Source organism: Oculina patagonica, chromosome 14 (genome assembly GCF_052425735.1).
Source record: "Oculina patagonica isolate OP01 chromosome 14, crgOcupat, whole genome shotgun sequence".
Taxonomy (NCBI): domain Eukaryota; kingdom Metazoa; phylum Cnidaria; class Anthozoa; order Scleractinia; family Oculinidae; genus Oculina; species Oculina patagonica.
The window spans coordinates 21,239,542-21,261,506 of NC_135771.1; the positions used below are offsets into that span (position 1 = coordinate 21,239,542).

Genomic DNA, 21,965 nt, shown 5'->3' on the forward strand with positions numbered 1-21,965 from the left:
GGGTTTAATGTAGTCCTTTTATTCCTTCTGACTACGCGGAACCGCCAAATAACGGTTTAAAATCAGGATTTGGCGAAACAAATTGTTGGATGATTAATCACTTATTAGACATTTTGCGTAGTATTACTGTATATTTTTATTAAAAAAAGACGCCGAGCTGGCTCGTCATAGTTTTGACCATTTTGGTCCGAAATTGAGCGCTGGGAGACATTTTTTTTTTCTAATTCTCACTCCCCGTCGACAAAAAAAGTATTTGTCTGTAACAAACAATGTATATTAGGGGTGGTGAATGGTCCTTCAAAAAATGCGTGTCTGGTAAATTTTAGCCAAATTTCAGGGGTCTCGTCGTCTCGAATGTTTCTTTGACGCCTTTTCAGAATCTATTTCTTTTTTGCAAGGCTGAAAAGGTCTCGGGCTTGCAAAAAAGATATCAGTCTTGCCGTCTCGCATTCCATGATGAAAGGCAACCACATAGATTAACCGAATTTTCATCCAGAACCACAAAAATGTGCCGGTTTGTGACTCGAAATTTACATTTGTACATTATTTGAAAATCGCTAGACTACCACCATCATTGGACTTCATGATGTCCCCTGGCAGACTTCCTGTAGACAACAAAAATACATGGAAAGCTAGATCAGATCTCTTCTCCATCAGATCTCTTGATGGTGAAAAGACAAGGCAAGAATGAAGCTATTTAAAGGAACTTCTAGTCCTGCAGCACTATGCAACAGACAGTATGACAAAGTTATGGGAACTCTTAGGAACACACCACAAAGAGGAGATTCCCACCTTGCTTCAACTTGCTTCCATTGCTCTCATTCTGCCTACCAGTACGGCTGAATGTGAAAGAGGCTTCAGTGCACAAAATTCACTCCCAAACACCTGGGTGACGACAAACCTCAAGTTTATCAAACTATCCTACAAGCTGTTAGTCGGTTAGGGGTTGATTTTGATCTCCTCCCAAATCACAGTGTAAAGTTGTTTTATTCAAAGCTGATCCCTCCCCAGCCCCGGCGGCTCACTGGCGTTGCCGCGTGGGAATCTCGGCTCAAAACAAGCCTTGAACACATTGGATTAAATGTAAAGTTTAACGCTGGAAAGTTCAATGTAAAATACTAAACGTTTCGGCAGTGCTGCCTTCATCAGTAGTAGTAGTAAAAAAATGTCCAAAATGGACATTTTTTTACTACTACTACTGATGAAGGCAGCACTGCCGAAACGTTTAGTATTTTACATTGAACTTTCCAGCGTTAAACTTTACATTTAATCCAATGTGTTCATTTAAATTAACGCTGCGCAGGACATTTTCGTTTTTTCAAAACAAGCCTTCCTTGGCCTAAGATATGGGCACATGTCTATGGTGGTCTTAGTACGAACTGGGAAAGCGACCTCGCATGGAAGATAGCCCACGGCGTTGTCAAAACTAGGCCAACATAAACGCCTGGCGGCGACTGCGCGTGGACGAACGCTGGGCGGGTTTGGGGGAACGCGAAACCACTCTCCGCGCCTTTTGCGAGTGCCGTCTGGTGTCTTCCATGTGGAGCTGGATGTCCACATTAATCAATAAGCTCTATCCTCAACCTATCATTTTAACTAGTCCTTTGATTAGCTACGTTATGGCAAACGAGCTTTGCTCGGTTTTAATTACGATAACTCTTAACGAGTTGTGGGCAGCTAGGAACCTGGGTACTTTCGAGTCCCGCAGGCCAGTTGCCCTATCTATTATTAAAACAATTAAAGCGCGTATTCGCGCTCGCATTCGGGACGCCTTTCATTTTGCGCCCCGCCCGGATTTTTCTCTGCTTGTGTTGACAGCAGACCTTAGTTATAACTCTGTAGTTTCATTAGTTTAGACTACCTTTAACTGCGTAAGCATTAAACATTAGTTTTAAGCTGGGAGGTACTTATTTTCCCGACGACTGTGGCCTCTTGCCGTCTCTCGCTATCGAGGCAGATTAGCCGAGACGCCTTTTGGTGAGAGAGCCGCGTGAGAGTTTCGTAGTTCTAGGGAATGCACTGGCACGGGTGAGAGCCGTCCTACCGCGAGCTTTAAGCTCACTCCTTACTGTCAACCGGTCTCCAGTTCGGGGCGGGGTCTCCCTGTGGCTCTTGGGCCATAGCCTGGGGCTTTACCGGGGATCCGACAATCACACGTTGTGCCCGGATGACTCACTGAGGTGGGTGAGAGCCGCCTCGTAATGATATAACAAGAGTATTCCTCATCAACTAACTGGGCTAGTCACGTTTTTAAATCGTTTTTTCTACGAGATCGCAAGTGTTGACGCACTACTATTGAGTGAGACGCTTTGATCGCCCACAGCGGAAAGTAATCCCTTGAGAAATTAAAACAGTCCCCTGGGAGTTAGCAAAAATGTGCGGAATTCGGTGATAGAGTAACAAGCTTCCCCATTATATCTTTTCATTTTGCTTGTAAACAAGCAAAATAGTCAATAAAAAACCGAATTAAAACTGCCCTCCGAAACAAGCTAACTACTTCTCGCCTTAATGTGCTGATGACAATTGACATTGAAGTCCCTACCTAATGAAAATTTGACTTCAATGTGGTTTACAAGGAACGGAGCAATGAAAAGCGGTGAGTCAAAACATGAATATGTTGCCTTTTAATATGCTACAAAAACTATGTATGCTTATTTTATGTAGACAAACATTTCACTTGGCAGTTTGTAAAGGAAAAGATGTAATGAAAACATTTTATCCTGACTTTCTTATAATATTTAGTGTCTACTGTCACTGTTTTAAATATGAACATGTCAAAAGGTTACGCAAACTGACATGTATAACAAAGTTAGTTGAGCACTTAAATTTATGTTCAACTGTGCAATTACACAGCAAGTTTCTGTTTGGCTAGTATTGGCAGCAAGCTAATTATTTCATGTTTATGTCAGCTCATAATATGGCACTGCGTTTTATGATTTTTATGATGAATTTTGAATTATCTTGCCATCATATATTTTCACATCAGAATATTAATTTGATTGACAATTATAGAACCTTAGTAATTGATGATTCCTGACGCTTGCATCAGTTTCTGTAGATAACAGTAGAAGCAGTGTTGAGTAAAAATGTCACAAAGTTATTACATAATGGATACAGCTTTCACCTTGTAAGGAGCAAGTTTAATGGGAACCCATATTAAGAAAATCAGCCACCTAACATTGTAATACGATGAGTCAAAAAATAATGTATAAATATTTACAAAGATCTTTTACTTAAAATCACACCAAATTGCACTTAATTCTAAACAAAATAATTGTATAGTTCTTCATTTAACCAATGTCTGTACAAAATATTGTCTTGATAATGGCCACCCTAATATGACGACTATTTCATTAAACAAGATGCAAGACTCATTCAACACTTGAACAAGGATCATTGGTGACTGACATGCAAGGATGATTGGGAATATCAACACCGTGAGACAGCATTGCATTTATGATGGTTAAGCTACCACCCTGTAAACTGAAGTGAAGCAAATTTTGTCTGAGGTTGCTTTCCAATAAAGGATTTGCTCCCTTATGCAGAAGATAGGTTACAGCCTCCTCCTTGCCTAAACTAGCTGCATACATCAGTGGGGTCTTTCCAGACCAATCTCTCGAATCAACCTCCACACCATGAGATAGGAAAACTTCTATGACATGGATATTTCCGCTAATTGAAGCCCAGTGCAGAGAATTCCTGCCATACCTTCCTTTCAGAAACGGGTCTGCCCCAAGCTTTAAAAGACAGTTCACAACTTGTATCCTGCCATCCATGGCTGCATACATTAATGGTGTGTTATCAACACTGTCAGTCGAATCAATGTGAAGCCCCTGTTTCACCACTTCCTCGATGATGGTGACATTACCACCCCGGGAGGCAAAGTGAAGCAATGTGCTTCCATCCTCGCTTTTCAGAAATGCATCTGCTCCACTCTTAAGAAGAAAGCTCACAACTTTGGCTTTACCATGACATGCCGCAATCATCAGGGGTGTCTTTTCGTCGCTTTCTCTTGCATTGATATCACATCCTTGAGACAACAATTTCTCAATACTAGCAATATTTCCACCCAATGCAGAAAGGTGCAGTGACTTGTTTTCAAATATCTGAATTTCACTCATCTCTGCAAGATCATTAATAAAAAAAATAACACTTAGCTCATTGACTGAGCAGGACGATTGAATCTTGACCCATGTTGTTTGTACAGACCAAATGCAGCGAGGTCTGTACTCACAACCCAGTTTAAGATTCTCCCATACAGGCTGACTTAGCTCAGTTAACAAGATGTTTGTTACACTGTATATGGCCATACAGTAGATAAAAATGTAGCCTGTTCGTACTCACTGACATATTGCATGTGAACAGCAATGCAAACTTTGGACAAGAGAAGGTCTGAGAAAACTGGCAGTTCTGTTTTCAATTTTTCTAGCCTCTTTCAGTGACTGACAGAATATTCTTACAGGCAGTTAGGTTAAGTTGCTTTTAGGACTGACGAAAACTTCACAAACTGTCTTTTATATATAACTGTTCATGTCTCACTAAAGCCTTCATGAGATCCTTAGTTTCTATTGTACACAGTTTGCATTGGCTTGAATCCAGTCAGCAGGTCTGGCTATGCAAGTTTATAGAATGGGCTTTAGCATCATTCGCTAGCTGTATCACTTGTGTAACTGTAACTGCTTGATTGCTAGATTGTTGTTGAAATTAATTGAATAAAACAAGGTTCACCTCTTGCATGACGCTATCAGTTACGTTTTGCAGTGACTTCCCCAAGCTTCATTTTCGCTATTTTTGTGGTGCTATTTTATGCTCTTATGCCTTTTGTTGTCCAATCCAGCACATGCTGGTGGATTAGGCTTGTAGTGCTGGGGAGATACGTGAGGCTTGACAAGTCACAACTGTCTACAGTCCAGCACGATGTTGACCAGAGGTCAGCTCACAGTACCTTTAAGAGTTAGACTTAGAACTAGAGCACATAAGCTTTTGGCCTTGCCAACTTGTCCGATTAGCTTTTGGCAACAGAAGATTGTCTGCCACCGATTGCAGAGCACTATTCCCCCTTTACACCATAAACTGTGTGTTTTTTGCATCTGATTAAGTTAGTATAACTTCTTAGGAACTGCAACATTAATAACCAGGAAGAAATAAAGATTTTTTACTGTATCCTGACACTATATCCAAGAATCCAAAAAGAAAAACTCTTTTCCTGGTCTGCTGATACATCTTAGCAGCATCCAATCTCGTACCTCAAGTCTTCATTTCTTACTACACAAGCTTGACAAAACGAGCAACTCTCAGAAGTTCCATTGCAGAATGGATTTTGATTGGTTTTAAACAATAACAATGGTGGAAGTAAAACACCAAGACTTCATCAAGCTATGTCCAATTTTTCGGTCTTTCAATCAGAACTTTACAGGGTTGCTCATTTCCTGAACACTGGTTTACAGGAACAAAGACTCTGGGTACGAGGTTGAGCAGCATCCTACACAGAATACCCACTTATCTCACACAGGATACCCACTCACCAAGTAGCTTTTCTGCAATGCTTTTTCTTCCAATGCTCTCTAAAGCATCTGCAAGAAGTCCTGCAAGCCCACCACTCCCATGCTGTTCCTTCCACATGATAAGGAGAGCATTAGCTTTGTCATAATCACTTCTGTACTCCTCATCTAAATTGCAAATCGTTGATGCCTCTATCCCAAGCTTTCGTCCTAATTTTTGCCAACAAGTTGCTATGTCATCACTTAAGTCAGACAGCTGCTTTTCTGTGACCACAGACTGTCTTGGATCAACGGTTTCTTCTGTTGAAATAATGAGAGCAAGTCTTGAAACAAAGACACTTGAATTGACTAATTATAGACTGAACTAATGAACTGAGGAGGGAAGTTAACCTGTACCACTTTTAAAGTTCTATTTCATTCGTTACTGTTTAACCTGGCATTGTTTCTGTTCTCTGCCTATTTTTTTGTTTAGCCAATGCTGAAGAACCTTGCAAATGCTACATGTCACCCCAAGAAGGGAGGGCCAAGCAGCTTTACCAGGTTTTGGGATGTTTTTTTGGATACATGTATATTTACAATGTGGTGAACATTTGGTGATGCTTGTCCTTCCAAACCATACAAACAGGTTAAGATGGAATCCACCAGGAGATCGAGTAATATAATTTTAGATGGACAAAAATCAAGTACCAGAATGATTTAAATCCTACTGCGTTATTTTCTACCCTTTTTAAAAGCTAAAGATGTATGTAACTATCTGTGATACAACAATTTCTTAATGAATTTCTTTCATCTCTAGCTGGTGTTTTGACTGCATGCCTGAACTAAACTTAAATGTGCCAAAGTTTATTCCTTCTCCTCCAGCTTTTTGGCACTTCAATTTGGTATAAGTCAATGTTTCTGTATTTTTTGCTTGTTACTTTCTCACTCAATACTGTCGCTTGCATCTAAGCGTGAACACCTGCCGCCGAAACATGATCTAATTGGGTATTAAAGGTGGCATAACTGGTCGTCAACATTTAAAGTTTTGCAGAACATAACGGCAACTTTTGCACCAAAAGTTCAACACATGCCGGTTTCAAAATGGCGGAAGATCCTGATCTGTGTTGCAGGTTCACTTGAATCACCTCTAGTGTACAAATGTTAAGTGTTGCCCATACTCAGTGTTTATGGTAAGCATTTCGAGTGCTAAAGTTTGTGTTACGGTCTGTTGAACTTCAAATGTTTGCCAACCAATCATGCCACATTATTTAAATACCCAGAATTAGATTATGTTTCAGTGGCACATGTTCATGTTAAGATGAAAGCAACAACAACAACAACAACTTTATTACCAGAAAAAGTACCTAGATACATTGCTTTGAAAAAGAAAAAAAAAATATATATATATATATATATATAATTAAAACAGAAAATTAATCAACAACATCCTCTGTCGCGATATAGAATCCAGAAAAAAAAATTATGTGTCATAAAAACTGGAAAGTCGACTTTGCCGATATTTCGTGTTTATTAAAAACACTTCATCAGCGCAACTGATGAAAGGCGGTTCAAACCGTTACACAAATACGCGTAAGCTGGCGTGAGACGCTACTATTACAATCAAATAATGCTGCGCACAGGCTAGGTAGCGCGCGTTACAATAAAATCTAAGATACAATAAAACTCAAGATGCGCGTGCGATTGATCGCGCGCTTCACAAAAATCAACAAAAAATTAAATATAAGTACAATAACTCTAAAAAACATCTCTTCTTGGGTTTCTACTACAAAAGAAATCATCACTATTTAACCCCTGCGGATAAATTGATCTTGGTTTGTATGTCCACTGCGCCTCCCTATCCCTAAGGTACTGCTCCCCTGTACACCTGACCTATCAACAAGCTGAATCCTTACGTCATATAAATGACTATATAATTAAAACAGAATATGGTAATAACACTCAGAAAAACTAAAAAGCTTATCGAGCTGAGTGAAGTTAAATTACATTAATACTAAGGAGGTGGTTGGCAATAAAGCAAAGGAAAAAAAAGCGGTTAATGAAAAACGTTAAAGCTAACACAAACATTCTAAGGCAAAAAAAAATATATATGTATAAACGACGGTACAATGTATGTACACTAAACAGAACATACCGGTAGGGTTGTGGTGCCCAGCTAATAATGAAAGTTCTTTTGGACAAGTCATTTTTTTTATGTACATGTATAATTAATTACCATTACAGCTAATATCCATTGCTCTAGCAGTATAATTGATATCCATTTCTTCATCGAAACCAGTGTCACTTGAGTTAGGAGTTTCTTTAGACATTTTGCATACCTTTGAAAGGAAAGGTAAAAATAATGGTCTGTTACACACTGTAGGCTGTTAGTACAGAACCCTTGCTCATTAATAAAGTTATGAGCCAAATTTCTTGAGGGGGTGTTATCTTGTAAAGCTTTATTCGCCAAATTTTGAACACCGATTCCACTAAAACTTATAAAGAATTTTAGAGGATGATGGAGTTACATTTTGATTGCCATTTTACCTAGAGATGACCGTCAACTGTTATGTTACAAGCCCTTAAAAGTTTAACAGCAGATAATGTGATTTTGTGTCCAAGTTGTCAGCGAGAATACAGTGTACATGTTAGCACACCAAACTAAATGACTATATAACCTAATGATAAATCATAAACTCTTTTGTGTTATGACAGAAACGAAATTCTCATATTCAAAAACTGCTGGAAGTTATTTGCTACTAAGATAGTGAAAATGTAAAATCTAAACTTTGAACCAGGCTATCTTATTTTTTAAAAGAAAATTCCAAAATTTGCTTCCTCATAACACAATAGAATAAACTAAGTTAATGTTCCTCGTGAATCGACTCCTGATATTCTATATAAGCAGAGAACACTTGGACACAAAATTGCAGGTTTTTAGGCTTCCAAAGACATTTTAAGTCAATGTTTATAACAACGTGATATATTCAAACCTGTGAATCTAATTATGGTAATTCACTATGTGCCAGCACACAGACACAAAGCTGAGAAAAATAATGTGTAATTACTTATACAATGAACTATATTCTCTTGAATATTTTGTTCGTTGTCGGCTTCACTTGTCGTAGTTTGTGCATACATGTACTCATTAATAAAATAAATACATAATGATTTGAACTAAGAATTAGTTACAACTATACATTGTTTGTTTAACCCATTGACTCCCAGAGATTTTGAAAAAAAACTGCATTTATTGGACGTTTTTTACTTTTTATTGTCATTTATGAACCAATCAAGCTCCAAACTACTCAAAAAGTCACTTGCAACCTGGAAGCATGCCTTTCTTTCCACAATCATCGGAGTTTAGGTCATTGTTGTTCAGGCATGCGCACAAATCACAACTGAACGAGAAAGTGCCCTACCACTCTAGGCTTTTCGTTTTTCATTTTTTTCTTGCCTTTCGTTTTTCTCCTTTTCTTATCTTTTTGCTGTAGTTGTTGGCCTATAACTGGGCTTGCTTGCAGTTAAGGAATTTTCAAGAAAGTGCCATCCAAACAGGAAATACTCGCCACTGAAGAGCCATGGGTGGCTGAGGCAAGTTCTCCTACGAGTGTTTCACTTAAATTTTTAACCATTTTTGTGGGTGTTTCAAGCACAATTTACCCAATCACTCTAATTGAGGCATCAATGGAAAGAGCTTTTTCTCCTACAGAGATTGAGTGTAAGTGATGCCTTTTTGATCAGAGATGATGACGTTACAAATGGAAGCAGGAGCAACGATGGTCAAGGCCGGCTTAGGCCAGCACGGGAGCCAATGGGTTAATTAGTAGATACTTACTTGTGTTCTTTTGGAAATCTGATAATCTGATTGGATCTTCCATTGTTTTCTATTTAACAGTTAGATTACGAGCCCAAGGTTTCTTTGAGCAAATACATGTAGTCAACGAGGTGCAACTAAGTTCACTATCGCTCATAGAAAACGAGGGCGGGTAGTCTAATTGTTTTAGTAGAAACTCTAAAGGATTGCAGACCAAAACCTACAATTTTATGTACCGTAAAAACCCACAGATAAGCCGCACTTTTTTTCCAAAAATCTTTGCTCAAAATCGAGGGTGTAGCTTATCTGCGGGAACATTATTTTGGAAAAGGTGCCAAAAATTTTCGTGAATCGACACTTTTATGGAAAAGTATGCAAATTCATATTACATAACATTGCAAGGAAAAATTGGTCATTGCTTTTGCAAGTTTGACAGCCCCTAAAAACTGTTTGCAATGGCCAAAACCTTCAACAGAATATTTATTAATACACCATGAGCAAGAAAATACCACAAGTATTGGCATGGTAGATGCAGATCATGGCCTCCTGTTTCTTCCCCCTTTAGCACTTTGATGGCAAATTAGCAGAACTGATTACGAAACTCTCTTAATGCAACAAGTTTATCTCCAACAGACGGCTCCTAAATCTCATTTTATCGATAGGATAGCAACGAAACCCGAACGCCTCCATCTTGTTTTGCTTGTTCGTTCTCGCCCCAGTCCCATTTTTGGTTCTGATTCAATGCCTGGTTACTAAGCTACGAACGTTCTGCAAAAGTGCATTCTTGTTTTCACACAAAAATCCATGGGAAAACTGTGTTTATTGAGGAAATACATGTCAACAAATACCATAAAAAGATCAACCGTATGTCAAAGTTGATGTTCATTATATTAAAGTGCTGAAATTGTGGGTAACACTGAAATATTTATGTTCAATGTTCATTAAGTTTACGTTTGATCGACGAAGAAGACTCGACTTTGGTTTTTCTTTGATTTACTTTCAAAAAAAATTTTTTCCAAAATTTGAGGTGCTAAATTCAGGGTGCGGCTTATCTGCAGGTGATTACGGTACTTTTAAGCTACATGTAAAAATTAAGAATAATTGTTCCTTTTAGAGTTTTATACACATGCGATCATGTTCTATCAGCAAATAGAAAAAATCTCGATGATTTGGTAAGTGCAGAATGCAATATGGAACAATTGAAAGTATGATGTTTTATATATGTTCGTGTTTATTTGCTTTACTTTACTTTCGGAAAAACTGTTCACAGGCTACTTGTATTCTTTCCTAGGTGTTCCTTACGTTAATCTTTGCAAACGTAACACGACACTTTCGTTCGTTTGTAACAAAATACTTTTGTTTTCCTTGAAAATGCCGTAACATGAAACTCTTGTTTTTTGTTTGTTTTACGGCGACATCGATGACATTTGTTTAATTTAATTAAGTTACGGTTTAAACTGCACGAAAGACGATTCTCAAAACTAAAGAACAAATCTAATCAAAAAACATCTTTTTCGAAAGGGTTTTTAAAACGCAGTACAGCTAGGATATTTGTTTCCTGGTTATCAGGTGTTCACGCCAAAAATCCCGGTGCAAGTTTTTGCATACCTAATTACGATTTACGAAAGCGCTGTGAACACGTCACACGCTCACTCAAGCATGAAGCCGAGAAGCACGTAGTGTGAAGATTTCTTTCAAGAAATGTCGGAACCGTCACGAAAGCATGTTCAAACACTAAAGCGGCAGAGGTTTTACAAAATAAAACGGAGGTTAGTTCAACCGATGGAGAACAAATAAAAGGAAAGGAAGTGACGGATGTAACATGATATTGTTGTTTTTTTCTCGCAGATCGCTGTGATGCCTTTTAAGTCTAATTAAATTAACGCCACGGATTCTACAGGAATTCAACCGCATTGAAAAGCACACCACGTTAGGCTTTAATACAAAATTTCTAAACACGTCACTGTTATTTTAATTTTCGATAGCTTGAATTTCAGTTTGTTATTGAAACAGCAAACGAGATACTTTTGTTTTTGTCAAAAACATGTAACATACTTTTGTTTTTGTCAAAAACGGATGTAACATGATGTTTATGGTAACGTGATTTATTTTCTGCAAAGAAGGCGACATTGATTATAACACAGATGTTATCAGGTTATCAATTAATTATGAGATGCTAGATCACCTTTTCTAAGAAAACAGCATTGCCATATCAAGAAATATTTCACATGATCTGCTATGACGCCTTACTGTCTAATTCAATTAATTTGTGGTTTTAACTTGGGGCCACGGAGTCTACACGAATCCTTCTGCAGAAGAAAAACGCAATGTTCGTGATGAAGACTGATCTGCGCATGCGTTTAGCACAAAGTATTTTTTCCAGAAAGAATTGTACCACAAGGAGAGCATAGTGCTTTCTGAAACAAATATATACCTTGAGTTCTTCAATTGTAAGTATCGTAATGGACTCCCCGATTTACCAAGGGCACACGGTCAGGTGCTCTCCATCCCCTCCCCCCTTTACAGAAATAATTAATTAATTGATATTAATTAATTAATTGGTGATTAAAAGTTTACACCGCGTTAGCGGTTTAGTGGCTTAGTGGTTTAGTGGTTTAGTGGTTTAGTGGTTTAGGGGTTTAGCAAACGCCAACCCACCAAACCATCACAATAGTGCATTCTGCACTAAAAATGGGAGAACCAATTAGCTTCTCAGCTTTTCAGTAGAACATGACTGAGTGTATACTAATTGGTGGTAGCACATGACTAAAAATATGTTTGGCCTTTAAAGGGTAATACTGTAAGTCTCGATTGGCTCAAAAGAACATAGAGTTGTGGGTTTTAGACTGCAATCCTTAAGAGATTCTACTAAAACAAGAGCTCTAAGAGCTTACAACTGCGCCGGTCTCATGAGCACTTTTGGGGAGCCATGTGGGGGGAACAAAAAATGCACCCCCCTCCCCTTATCCCCTTTACCTGCGTCGAACAATGTTGCGACTGACAAACAAGATGGTAAGAAAACACCTTGCGTGACATTTCATGGTTGACTAGTTCCATCTGAAATTAAACATTTTTCTTATATGCAAATGGTGGCCAAATTTAATTCCCACGATCCTGATCCATGAAACAAAAAAATCTTTTAATTCAGCATCCAGTGTTGTCTTGAATTACCATTTAAAGATTGAATAACCAGCTCCGAAAATGGAATATTGGAGCAAATAATTAAATTAAATTTGACAAGAACACTAGACCTGTGTTTTGCTGAATGGGAATTCCCCGGGGAATTAATTTACCAATGATGTCTCAGTGGTTTTCCATCAGATTTCAGAAATCCTATAGATGACACAGCTCCAAAAATACAGTACCGCTCAAATGTAAGTTGACAGTCCCTCGAGCCTCGATCCTCGAGACTCGAGACTCGAGTCTCGAGGATCGAGTCTCGAGTCGAGAAAAATAATGAGCTTGTCGCTTGAATGATTCCTCGAGAATAAAATTGCTCAAGCGGGCCGCACTCTGGAGTGTTGTACTATGGTCGAAGCCAGCGTGCCGGCTACTCATCTCTGCTGTAGCAACGCGCGTTTGGTCGTTTAATATTTCGAACCGTCCCAAAATGTTCGAAATAGGAGCTTGAAACCGTCGATAGTGAATGAATTGAGGGCAAATCGAACCAGAGGTAACCGAGTTGGAGTTAGCGCGGTCCCGCCGAATCAACATGGACAAATACAACCTGCGTTCAGGCGATCTTAGGACAAACATGAAGCACGTGTTCAATGTCACGCATACGATTGTTTGTGTTATGATTTAGGATGCAAATATTAAACCTTAAAGTTCACTCTGTCATTTAGTTTTCTTTTGAAAAACGCAGTTTACGTGTGTATGAAAGAATCTAAATCGGATACTTGTGTGCGGCGTTGTGTTACATTTATTTACGCTAGAGTTCATGCGAAAGGTTTCCAATTACTTTTGACATATGCAAATTTTGCCAACTTTTATAACTGCGCCGCTTATAAAAGGAAAAATTTGTATAACTTCTCTAAAGCTGTAATAATAATTAACGCCGATATCTGTGTTATAAATGAAGACAAGTTTCATTCAAGAAGAATTTAGGTTTTTCAGAATTTTATGCCAAATTCACAAAAAATAAAACACGCTCATTTCAAGCTAGACGCGATGGCGCGACAGAAGTCTGTCTTGCCATTTATGAGTATAGCTAACTGTCGTGGGTCGTGGGTCGTGGGTGGGAGTCGTGGGTCGTGGGTGTGGGTAAAGTCGTGGGTGTGGGTAAAAGTCGTGGGTAACAAAAAAGTAAAAAAAAATACTAAACAAAAATTTGTGACAAACTAGTTCGTTCATGGCTAGTCTGACGCAGAGTTTCGTCCCAGCCAAGGTACTCTTAAGAGCTCTTTCTGCTCGACAATTTGTTGGGATGTCTTTAAAACGAGAAACACTGCGAAATACTCCTAGAACACCAACATATTTTAGGCACAGATAAACAAAATAGTTTTAATTAAGATTTAAATGAATTTAAAATATTAAAATAAATTTAAAATATTAAAGCAATAATTATTATGAAATGGAGCATGATCAGTGCTTAGAATTTTGCGATCAGATTGATCGCTTGCAAATGGACTAAAACTGAAGATCTCCGGTAATATTAACGAAAAGTTCCGAAGTCGTCGGAAGTCCCAACATTTACAAAGCCTCTTGTCTGAGAAAAGAACAGCGGAAGAAAAGAGTAATAAATACAATATTCACATGGAAATTAATATTAAATTTTTATCTTATTCTGAGTTACATTAGCATTTCGTCCTCGCACACTCCCCTCGCGCGACAAGAACGATGACTTTATATTGCGTGACATTGTACGTTGCAGACTGATCGGCATTTTTTCCGTGGGAAATTTTGATGGTTCCGTTTGTGGTTACAAAAAAACTCTTCTGATTGGTTTACTAATAAAATCATGCAATGGCCTCGCTTGTTGGCCAAAGAGACAAGATGTGCGATTCGAACCCGGAAATATTGCAGCCAACAGTTTTACTACAACCTATTACACACTTGGAATTGTGAGAACTTTTCGAGAGCTTTCTTATTTTACCGACACCCGAGGCACTGCATATAATTTTGCGCCTTCCTAGCTCTTCCAAATCGTTGTGCTTATTTTTATAACAAGCACGTATTATTGCTATTATATGAATGAGTGTTTTTCGTCACGGACTGAGGACTACGGACTACAAACTGAGGTTTAAAACGCGGGCTACGGGCTGCGGATAAAGTATAAAATACGTACTGCGTTTTGAGCGACGCATTACGAAAGGTAGCTCGTCTAGACGGGTAACGTGTCTTTTGCCTATCCTAGAGACATGTGTAACCATACAAACTAAAAATGTGCCCATGCTCGTCCAGATGGGTAACGCGTCTATAATATGAAAACGGCCAATATTGTTCTTTGCTCAGACAAGGGACTTCGCGGTTATGTTCGGAAGCTTTCTTAAAATGTTCGGCTATGTTCGCGTAATTCTTGAAAGTTTTCGGACGACTTCAGAATTTTTCGTTGATATCATCGGAAGTCTTCAGATTTAGTCCGAATTATTTTGTCACAAATTTTTGTTCAGTATTTTTTTTTACTTTTTTGTTACCCACGACTTTTACCCACACCCACGACTTTACCCACACTCACGACCCACGACTCCCACCCACGACCCACGACCCACGACAGTTAGCTATACTCGCCATTTATTTACGGAAGGCTTCACGGCTTCAATGTTTTTCACGTGGAATGTTTCGTTTGCCGTCTACAGAATTTTTACAACTCAAATTTAAGAACCGGTTTTATTTACGGAAACTTTTGTCTGAATTTCAGTAGCGACCAGAAAGAGACGTCTGAAATTCAGGCTTCTGAAACTTGCTTGCGCGATTTTGTCGGTGCTATTCTACGGCTCAGCTTACAAGATTCGTAACATTTAAATCGTTTCGCATCGAATGCTTCAGATGCTGAATTACAGAACATTTTGTGAAAGAAATAAAATTTGTAGTTTTATTTGCGAGAACTCAGGATGAACTTGTAAACCAAAAACTGAAATATCTTCGTGGTTGAAAACATGCACTTACGGCGGGTTGACAAGGGATAGCACAAGTTTGAACTACAAGACTAGTTCTTTTCACGTCCTTTTCTAAATTTAATTCGTCGATCACGGCTTTCAAGGACGAGTTTGTGTCAGTACTTTTAGGTAAGTAAACGGAATTACGATCGGCGCGAATATATCGTACTGTCGAATGTTACATGTCGGGGAAGGTTCTGAATTTGGACGCGAAACACTTGTACATGAGGTGCGAGCGGCTTTTATTCTTTCCTCGAGAAATAAATCGTTTCCTCGAAAGCCTTTTGAGTTATGAATATTCGAGACCGCCTTGTTTCTCGATCCTCGAGACTCTATCCTCGACACTCGAGACTCGATCTTCGAGACTCGAAACTCGAACATTTCGAGTTTCAAGTCTCGAGGATCGAGTCTCGAGTGTCGAGGATCGAGTCTCAAGGATCGAGTCGAGACTGTCAACTTACATTTGAGCGGTACTGTAAATAACGCTAAAAAGTCGATATTAATGCAGGAATCATAGGAACATGCTAAGTTTAGACCAGAGGATTTGTTTAGTTTCTGTTTGTAGCAGATTTAAACCTTTCAGAGCATTGCGTGATTCTTGCCGATCAGTGCCTTGTGAAAGTAAAAATTTGTTAACGTCAGCACATTCCAGGACACAAACGTAATGTAAATAAATGTAAATTCTTGCCCGCTAAAGCGTATTTATTTAAAGCGTGAAATTTTAGTATTTTCTTTGATTCAAACGCTTCAAAATACTTCACACTGAATTAATTTAATTTTTGTAAGTAAAGATTAACGGATTCGCAAAGATTTGAAAGGTAGCTGATAATAGCTTTGAAAAATTACGTGACTCTAGTTCTAGCCGATCGAAAGTGAAACTTGTCATGTCAGCACATTCTTTTACACCAACGTAATGGTATTTATTCACAGATTCTGGCCCGCTGAAATATATTTTTCTTTCGACGCATGAAAATTTAGAATTTCCTTTGAATAAAACGCTTCAAAATCGAATATTTCACACTAAACATTCTTTGTAAGGACAAAAAATAAGAAAATGTTTCCATTTGTTACTGATTTGTAGCTTCTAAACAAATCGCTTGACATGAGCCTGACCGAGTGGAGGTTTGGTACAGGTCACCGACAAAACGACAAATAATAATAAACCCTGTGCAGAGCAAGAACTGTGCAGCGCAGTTAAAAATAGGCCACCCTCCCTCATTTTTTATGAGTGATAGTCAACTTGGCTGCACCTACAGTATTGTGAAAAAGTAATGCACCCGAAATTCGGCGAAATTCGCGCTTTTCGGGGCTTTTCGAGGAAATTTCGCTTGAAGCGATATTTCTGCGACATTTCGCTCAGTTTCGTCGTATTTTCGTGACATCTATTGTTTGGAACCACGCGAAATTTCGAAAGATAATTCGCTGTGTGCGGTAATTTGTCGCGAATTATCGCGCACTTTCGCGAATTTTCACGCACTATCACACGATAATTCGCTTGATTCTGAACTTTTGTGGCGATATTTCGAGGCAGTTATAGATGTTTCAAGCAAAACTCGCCGTGAACGAAATTTAGATCTTTCAGCTAAATTGCAGAATACCCCGCAAATGAGATTCACCGAGTCGGAACTCTTTGAAGAACGAGGCAAGGAACAATAGGAACTATTGTTATTCAATAAGATGAATCTCATTTGCGGGGTATTCTGCAATTGCTCCCAGCTACCAAGGTATTTACCTGTAACTGACAATGAACTAAAATAGCCTGTTTCCGTGCAGCCTAATAGCGTAAAACAACTCAGAACAACTGCATGTCTATCGAACAGGGAGCCTGGCACATAACAACTTAACAAGTTACAGTTGTTTAGCAGGTAAAGTCCTTTCCTTTCCACCGTTAAATCTTTACACCGGTTAGCTAAACAGTAATTCTTCTCATCTTTTCTCTTCTTGGTATCCAAGAAAGTACAGAAGTCCAAAAATTATAACAATATTCTGCCGATCAACATCAACTTACGAGCGAACGAACACATGCAAGCACTCGGAGGATCTGGGGCCAAATGGTTGCTATGACAATGGTAGAGTGTCCTGGGCACAAGGTTGCTTCGACAAGACGATTTCCGAATGTTTTGCGATGTTGATACGTGGAAATCGTACACTTTGAGACCTTTTTACGCTTAAGTGAAGAAGAAAGTCTATAGAAAGGTTCCTTGCAATGCTCGTCTTTTATCTGGATCAAAGGGTCGAAAAATATGCGAGAACTAGTAACATCTGCAGCGAATTTTGCTTTCGATGTCAGCGCGATCTTTCCGTGAAATATGTTTTTAGGAACACACTGTTTGCCTTAATGAACTTGGAACTTTTGGTAAGTAATAAATTATTCTTATCACTCAAGATTGTTGTGGTGTTATTTAGACTTAATATGGAACAGTTTTTGTTCACGTTACATCGAATTGAAAAGAACGGTAGCCAAGATATATTTGTTTCAAGTAACATGACCAAGCAATCCTATCAATCAGGAGGAGAATTTTGCTCGAAGACTAGCAAACTACTGTTCAGCTGCACGCGAATTTTCTTCTAGTGAGTAGCGAAATATTGCGAATTCTCGTGAATTATCGTTGAGGTAAGGAAAATTCGAAGAAATATCGGCCTTTGTTCTCACGAAATTTCGCTCGAACTGACGCGAACTTTTTGTGCGACTTTTCGAGCGAAATTTCGCGAGAACAAAGAACGAAATTCGCGCTTTTCGGGTGTATTACTTTTTCACAATACTGTATTTGACTATTTGCTATTTGCTCATAGAAAACTCCAGCTCGTTGTCTAATTGTGAATTGAATTACCTCCGATGCAATGCTCTCTGTCTCCTGTTCACTGCCATCTTCTGATCCAAACAGTGCTCCAAATATCCTGGGTGGCATCTGAAACTGTCTCTCGATGATCTCCCCTTTTATGTAACAAATAAAAGTTGTCACATAAAAAATTAGTCGTTTAGACGACTCGTCACATAAAATGTGGCAAATATTGAGTCAGCATACATGTATATATGTGGTCCACTGTGTATGCATATCTCTGTGCATATCTCTGCTGTCTAAGGTCATTACTGGTGCACTAAACTTTGGACTGCTGACAAATAATTGTTGTGTCATCTACACTATCAAATATATTTGTTGGGCAATTTTTATGTGACAAATATATTTGATAGTGTAGATGACACAACAATTATTTGTCAGCAGTCCAAAGTTTAGTGCACCAGTAATGACCTTAGACAGCAGAGATATGCACAGAGATGTAAACCCGGCTTAACTTTCATGAGAATGCTTCATTGTCGTCCCCACAGCCCTTTCGTTTCTCTTAGCCGGCTTGGAATAAGAAAATGAAGGGCTCTGGGGCCATAGGATTTTTGAATTAATTTGAAGTTTTGTGATTGACTGTTTGGAACAAAGACTTCCTAAACAGAAGCCGAAAACGTAATGACTCTCTCATACATTCTTTTGAAATGTCATGACCCCATACATGTACATGTACATGAAGACCAGAAGTCCTAGAATCTAGGACTGGAAATCCTGTGTCCCCAGAGCCCTTTGTTTTCTTGTGCCAAGGCACAGCCAGCTAAGAGAAACATAAGGGCTATGGGGACGAGAATGGAAAATGCTTATGGAAATGTTTTATTTGAATTTTTACCACCAAAATTGCCTTGGAAAGATCTGCATTTTGAAAACATAAAATTGTTCCTCCCCCCTCTTTGTTACTTGATTGACCACCCCTATAACTTTTCAAACTTTTTTCCTGATATACATGTACATGTATATGTGAGATGCAACATAAATAAATTACCCATGACACTGAGAGCTGTACAATAAGCTATAGTTTAGGGGTAAACCTACTATATACGGAGAAACACACATTTTTAAACCTTTTTCTTTTACGTTTTAAAGCCATTTCTTTCAAGGCCATAACTTTCTCATTATTTGTCGACATGTTTAAGAGGAAGCCATCTATCAAAAACATTTGGGGATCAGTGGCCACTTGGAGTAAACTGTAAGTAAAGTTTTTGCCACAGATATTTGTTTGTGCCATAGCTAAGACAACAATAGCATCCTTACAATAACAAATTGAGTTGAGATTTGTTTCAAACTTTACCCGATCCAAAACTTAAATAATATTGGACCAACAATTTAGCATTCTGATTTGCTGAATTTAGTTAGAGGCTGAGTATCATTGGACGTAGACTAACACATTCCATGCTGCAAAAAACCTTTGACTGAAACAAAACCACCGGCACAAAAAGGGATCAGCTGCCCTTGTCATGTAACAATAAAGAAATAAAAAACTTTCTCCTTGTGCATTGTTGAGTTAAATTGGGCGTGCTAAAACTTGTGACGTAAGCAGCATGCATTATAACTTGATAAAGCATGCGAGTGACATATACAGCGTGCTTTATGGGATTATAATGAGTTTGAATTGACCAATCACAGCGTGTGCAATTCGTTGAGCATTTTATAAAGCAACTTAATGCACTGTTTGTTTTATTGTTTATACCATTGATTTTCTGCCAGCACATGCCCTGCAGAACAAAATAAAACTGAAAAAAAGGAAACTTCATGTACATACCACTGGTACTATTAAAAGAAGGTGGCCCTTCCACCAAATCTTGAATCATCCTTTCAAATATTTTGCACTGAGTGCTCCAACTGTAGGTCTTGCGGTAGTTCTCTCTGAGAAGCTTTGCATCGTTCAGTCGTTCTTCTCTAGTTTGTTTGGACAGCTTTTGGATTTTCTCAGCCCATTCTTTTGCATTTCCAGGATTAACGACCACCAAATCTCCACCATTTACATTCTCAAGAGCTTTAGCAATTCCAGATTGATTGGAAACCAGAACAGGGACACCAGCAGACAAAGCTCCTAGGGCAATCATTCCAAACCCTTCCGTCCTTGATGGCAATGCAACCACATCAGCTTCACTCAGCATGTCTTTAAAGTCATTCTGAGTACGGTAACCACGTACTGTTAATTGCTTTGTTGTTATTTTTGTTTTTTTCTGGAACCAGAGCATAATTGCTTCATGTTGACCTGGAGATGAGCCAGCAAAATACAGCACAAATTTCTCTCCAAGGGCAGCAATGGCATTTCCAATAATATCGTACCCTTTAATCTCAAGATCTTCAAGACCTCCACCAAAGACAAAGACATTTAACACATATGCCTTTTCTTGCTGCTGTGTTAAGTGACTGGAGAACTCTTCCAAAATCCCGGGTGTGATTACCTCTACCTTTATATCTGGAAGACTTTTCTGGTACATTTCTTGCAGTAGAGGACCAACAGCAACAACTTTATCTGCTGCTTTGCATAATTCTGTATCCTGCACATGACTTACATCTCGTGTAGGGAATTCAATAACTTTATACTTACCAAGGCCTTCAGAAGGATCATTAACAAATTGGATCCACTTGCAATCTGTGCTGAATTTCATGAAATAGGCTGCTGAGCCTAGCTTTCGTCCATGCCCTACCACAATATCTGTATGTGGAATTTCTGGTGGTGGAAATTTCAACCAGTCTAAGGGGTCTAGACCTGGTCTTGGCGTAGCAGATATTAAATTTACTCCATTCCTTATAGCATCTTCCATATCCGAGGAATCAGTATGTGAGACAAAACAGTAAACTTTACAGTTTGGCCCTTTTGCTAAATTAATAGCAAGCTCCCTGATGACCATCGGCAAAGATTTCCACTCGTCGCAAAGAAAGGTAACAATGACGTACATTATCCCCACTGATAAGGGTAATTTTCACCAGTTTTTCATTCTGGTGGTGTTAAAAAGAAAGGTAAAAGAGGAACACTCCGTTCGCCAGTCGCCATCTTTGTCACAATTTCACGAATTCGATCGCGAAGCTTTGTGGGAACGAAATAGTCGATTTTCGATTTCCGCTGAGAAATCGAGTAATCGACCGGAAATCCGAAAATCAGAAATCTCGTCCCCAGCCCCCACCGTCAACCTCGTCCCAAAGTCGGGCAAGTGTTCTGAAGGAACTGCTGTTCGCTGCTGAGCTATCCTGGTGTTCTGGTAAATTCTTCTAAAATGGCTAACGCTAAGGAGATCAAGTCTATGAAACTGTGTAAGTTGAATTTTCGTTTACTTATAACCCGGTCCAATTATCAACAACTGTTATAACCCCGCGACAATAAGCATACAATTTTCTGACTGATTCGTTCTTTTCATGATTGCTGTTTATGTATAGTGACCGTTAGTTGCATACATAATTAATGTAGGCATAGTTAGTAGACTAACTGTGATGTAGGCGGCTGTGCGGAAATCTTTCCATTGGCCAATAAATCTTGCCCTTCTGCCGTTGTACCAGCCTTGCAATCAATCTTGTTTCACAAGTTTAGGTATATGAAAGGGTAGGGATATTGGTCATTTAGGTATTTAAAAGGGCATATTTCGATAAAAATATTTAAAACAGATGCACCTTATGGCTGTATGATAGTATCATTTAAATTTATTTAATGCTACAAAAAATGGTATCGACTTCCTGTTCTAGGCTTATGTCAAGATTTTTCGGTATATGAAGGAGGTACCTTTTT

General features: G+C 38.7%; 1 protein-coding gene across 1 annotated transcript; it reads right to left on the reverse strand.

The window, feature by feature from the left end:
- Positions 1–2,607: 2,607 nt before the first annotated feature.
- LOC144638822 (uncharacterized) lies at positions 2,608–21,238 on the reverse strand. The gene is made up of 5 exons (XM_078498103.1): positions 19,995–21,238; positions 18,224–18,327; positions 7,714–7,816; positions 5,526–5,801; positions 2,608–4,123 (listed from the first exon to the last, which is right to left on the reverse strand). The coding sequence occupies exons 1-5, from the start codon at positions 21,142–21,144 to the stop codon at positions 3,372–3,374; spliced, it is 2,385 nt and encodes a 794-aa protein (XP_078354229.1). The 5' UTR covers positions 21,145–21,238; the 3' UTR covers positions 2,608–3,371.
- Between the last annotated feature and the right edge of the window lie 727 nt (positions 21,239–21,965).

Excerpts from the sequence above, each read along its gene's own strand:
- LOC144638822 (XM_078498103.1), bottom strand. The coding sequence starts at position 21,144 with ATGTACGTCATTGTTACCTTTCTTTGCGACGAGTGGAAATCTTTGCCG. Across the intron at positions 7,817-18,223 it reads CAGAGAGCATTGCATCGGAG|GTATGCAAAATGTCTAAAGA; the intron begins GTAATTCAATTC and ends TTCCTTTCAAAG. Across the intron at positions 4,124-5,525 it reads CATTGCAGAAAAGCTACTTG|AGATGAGTGAAATTCAGATA; the intron begins GTGAGTGGGTAT and ends ATGATCTTGCAG.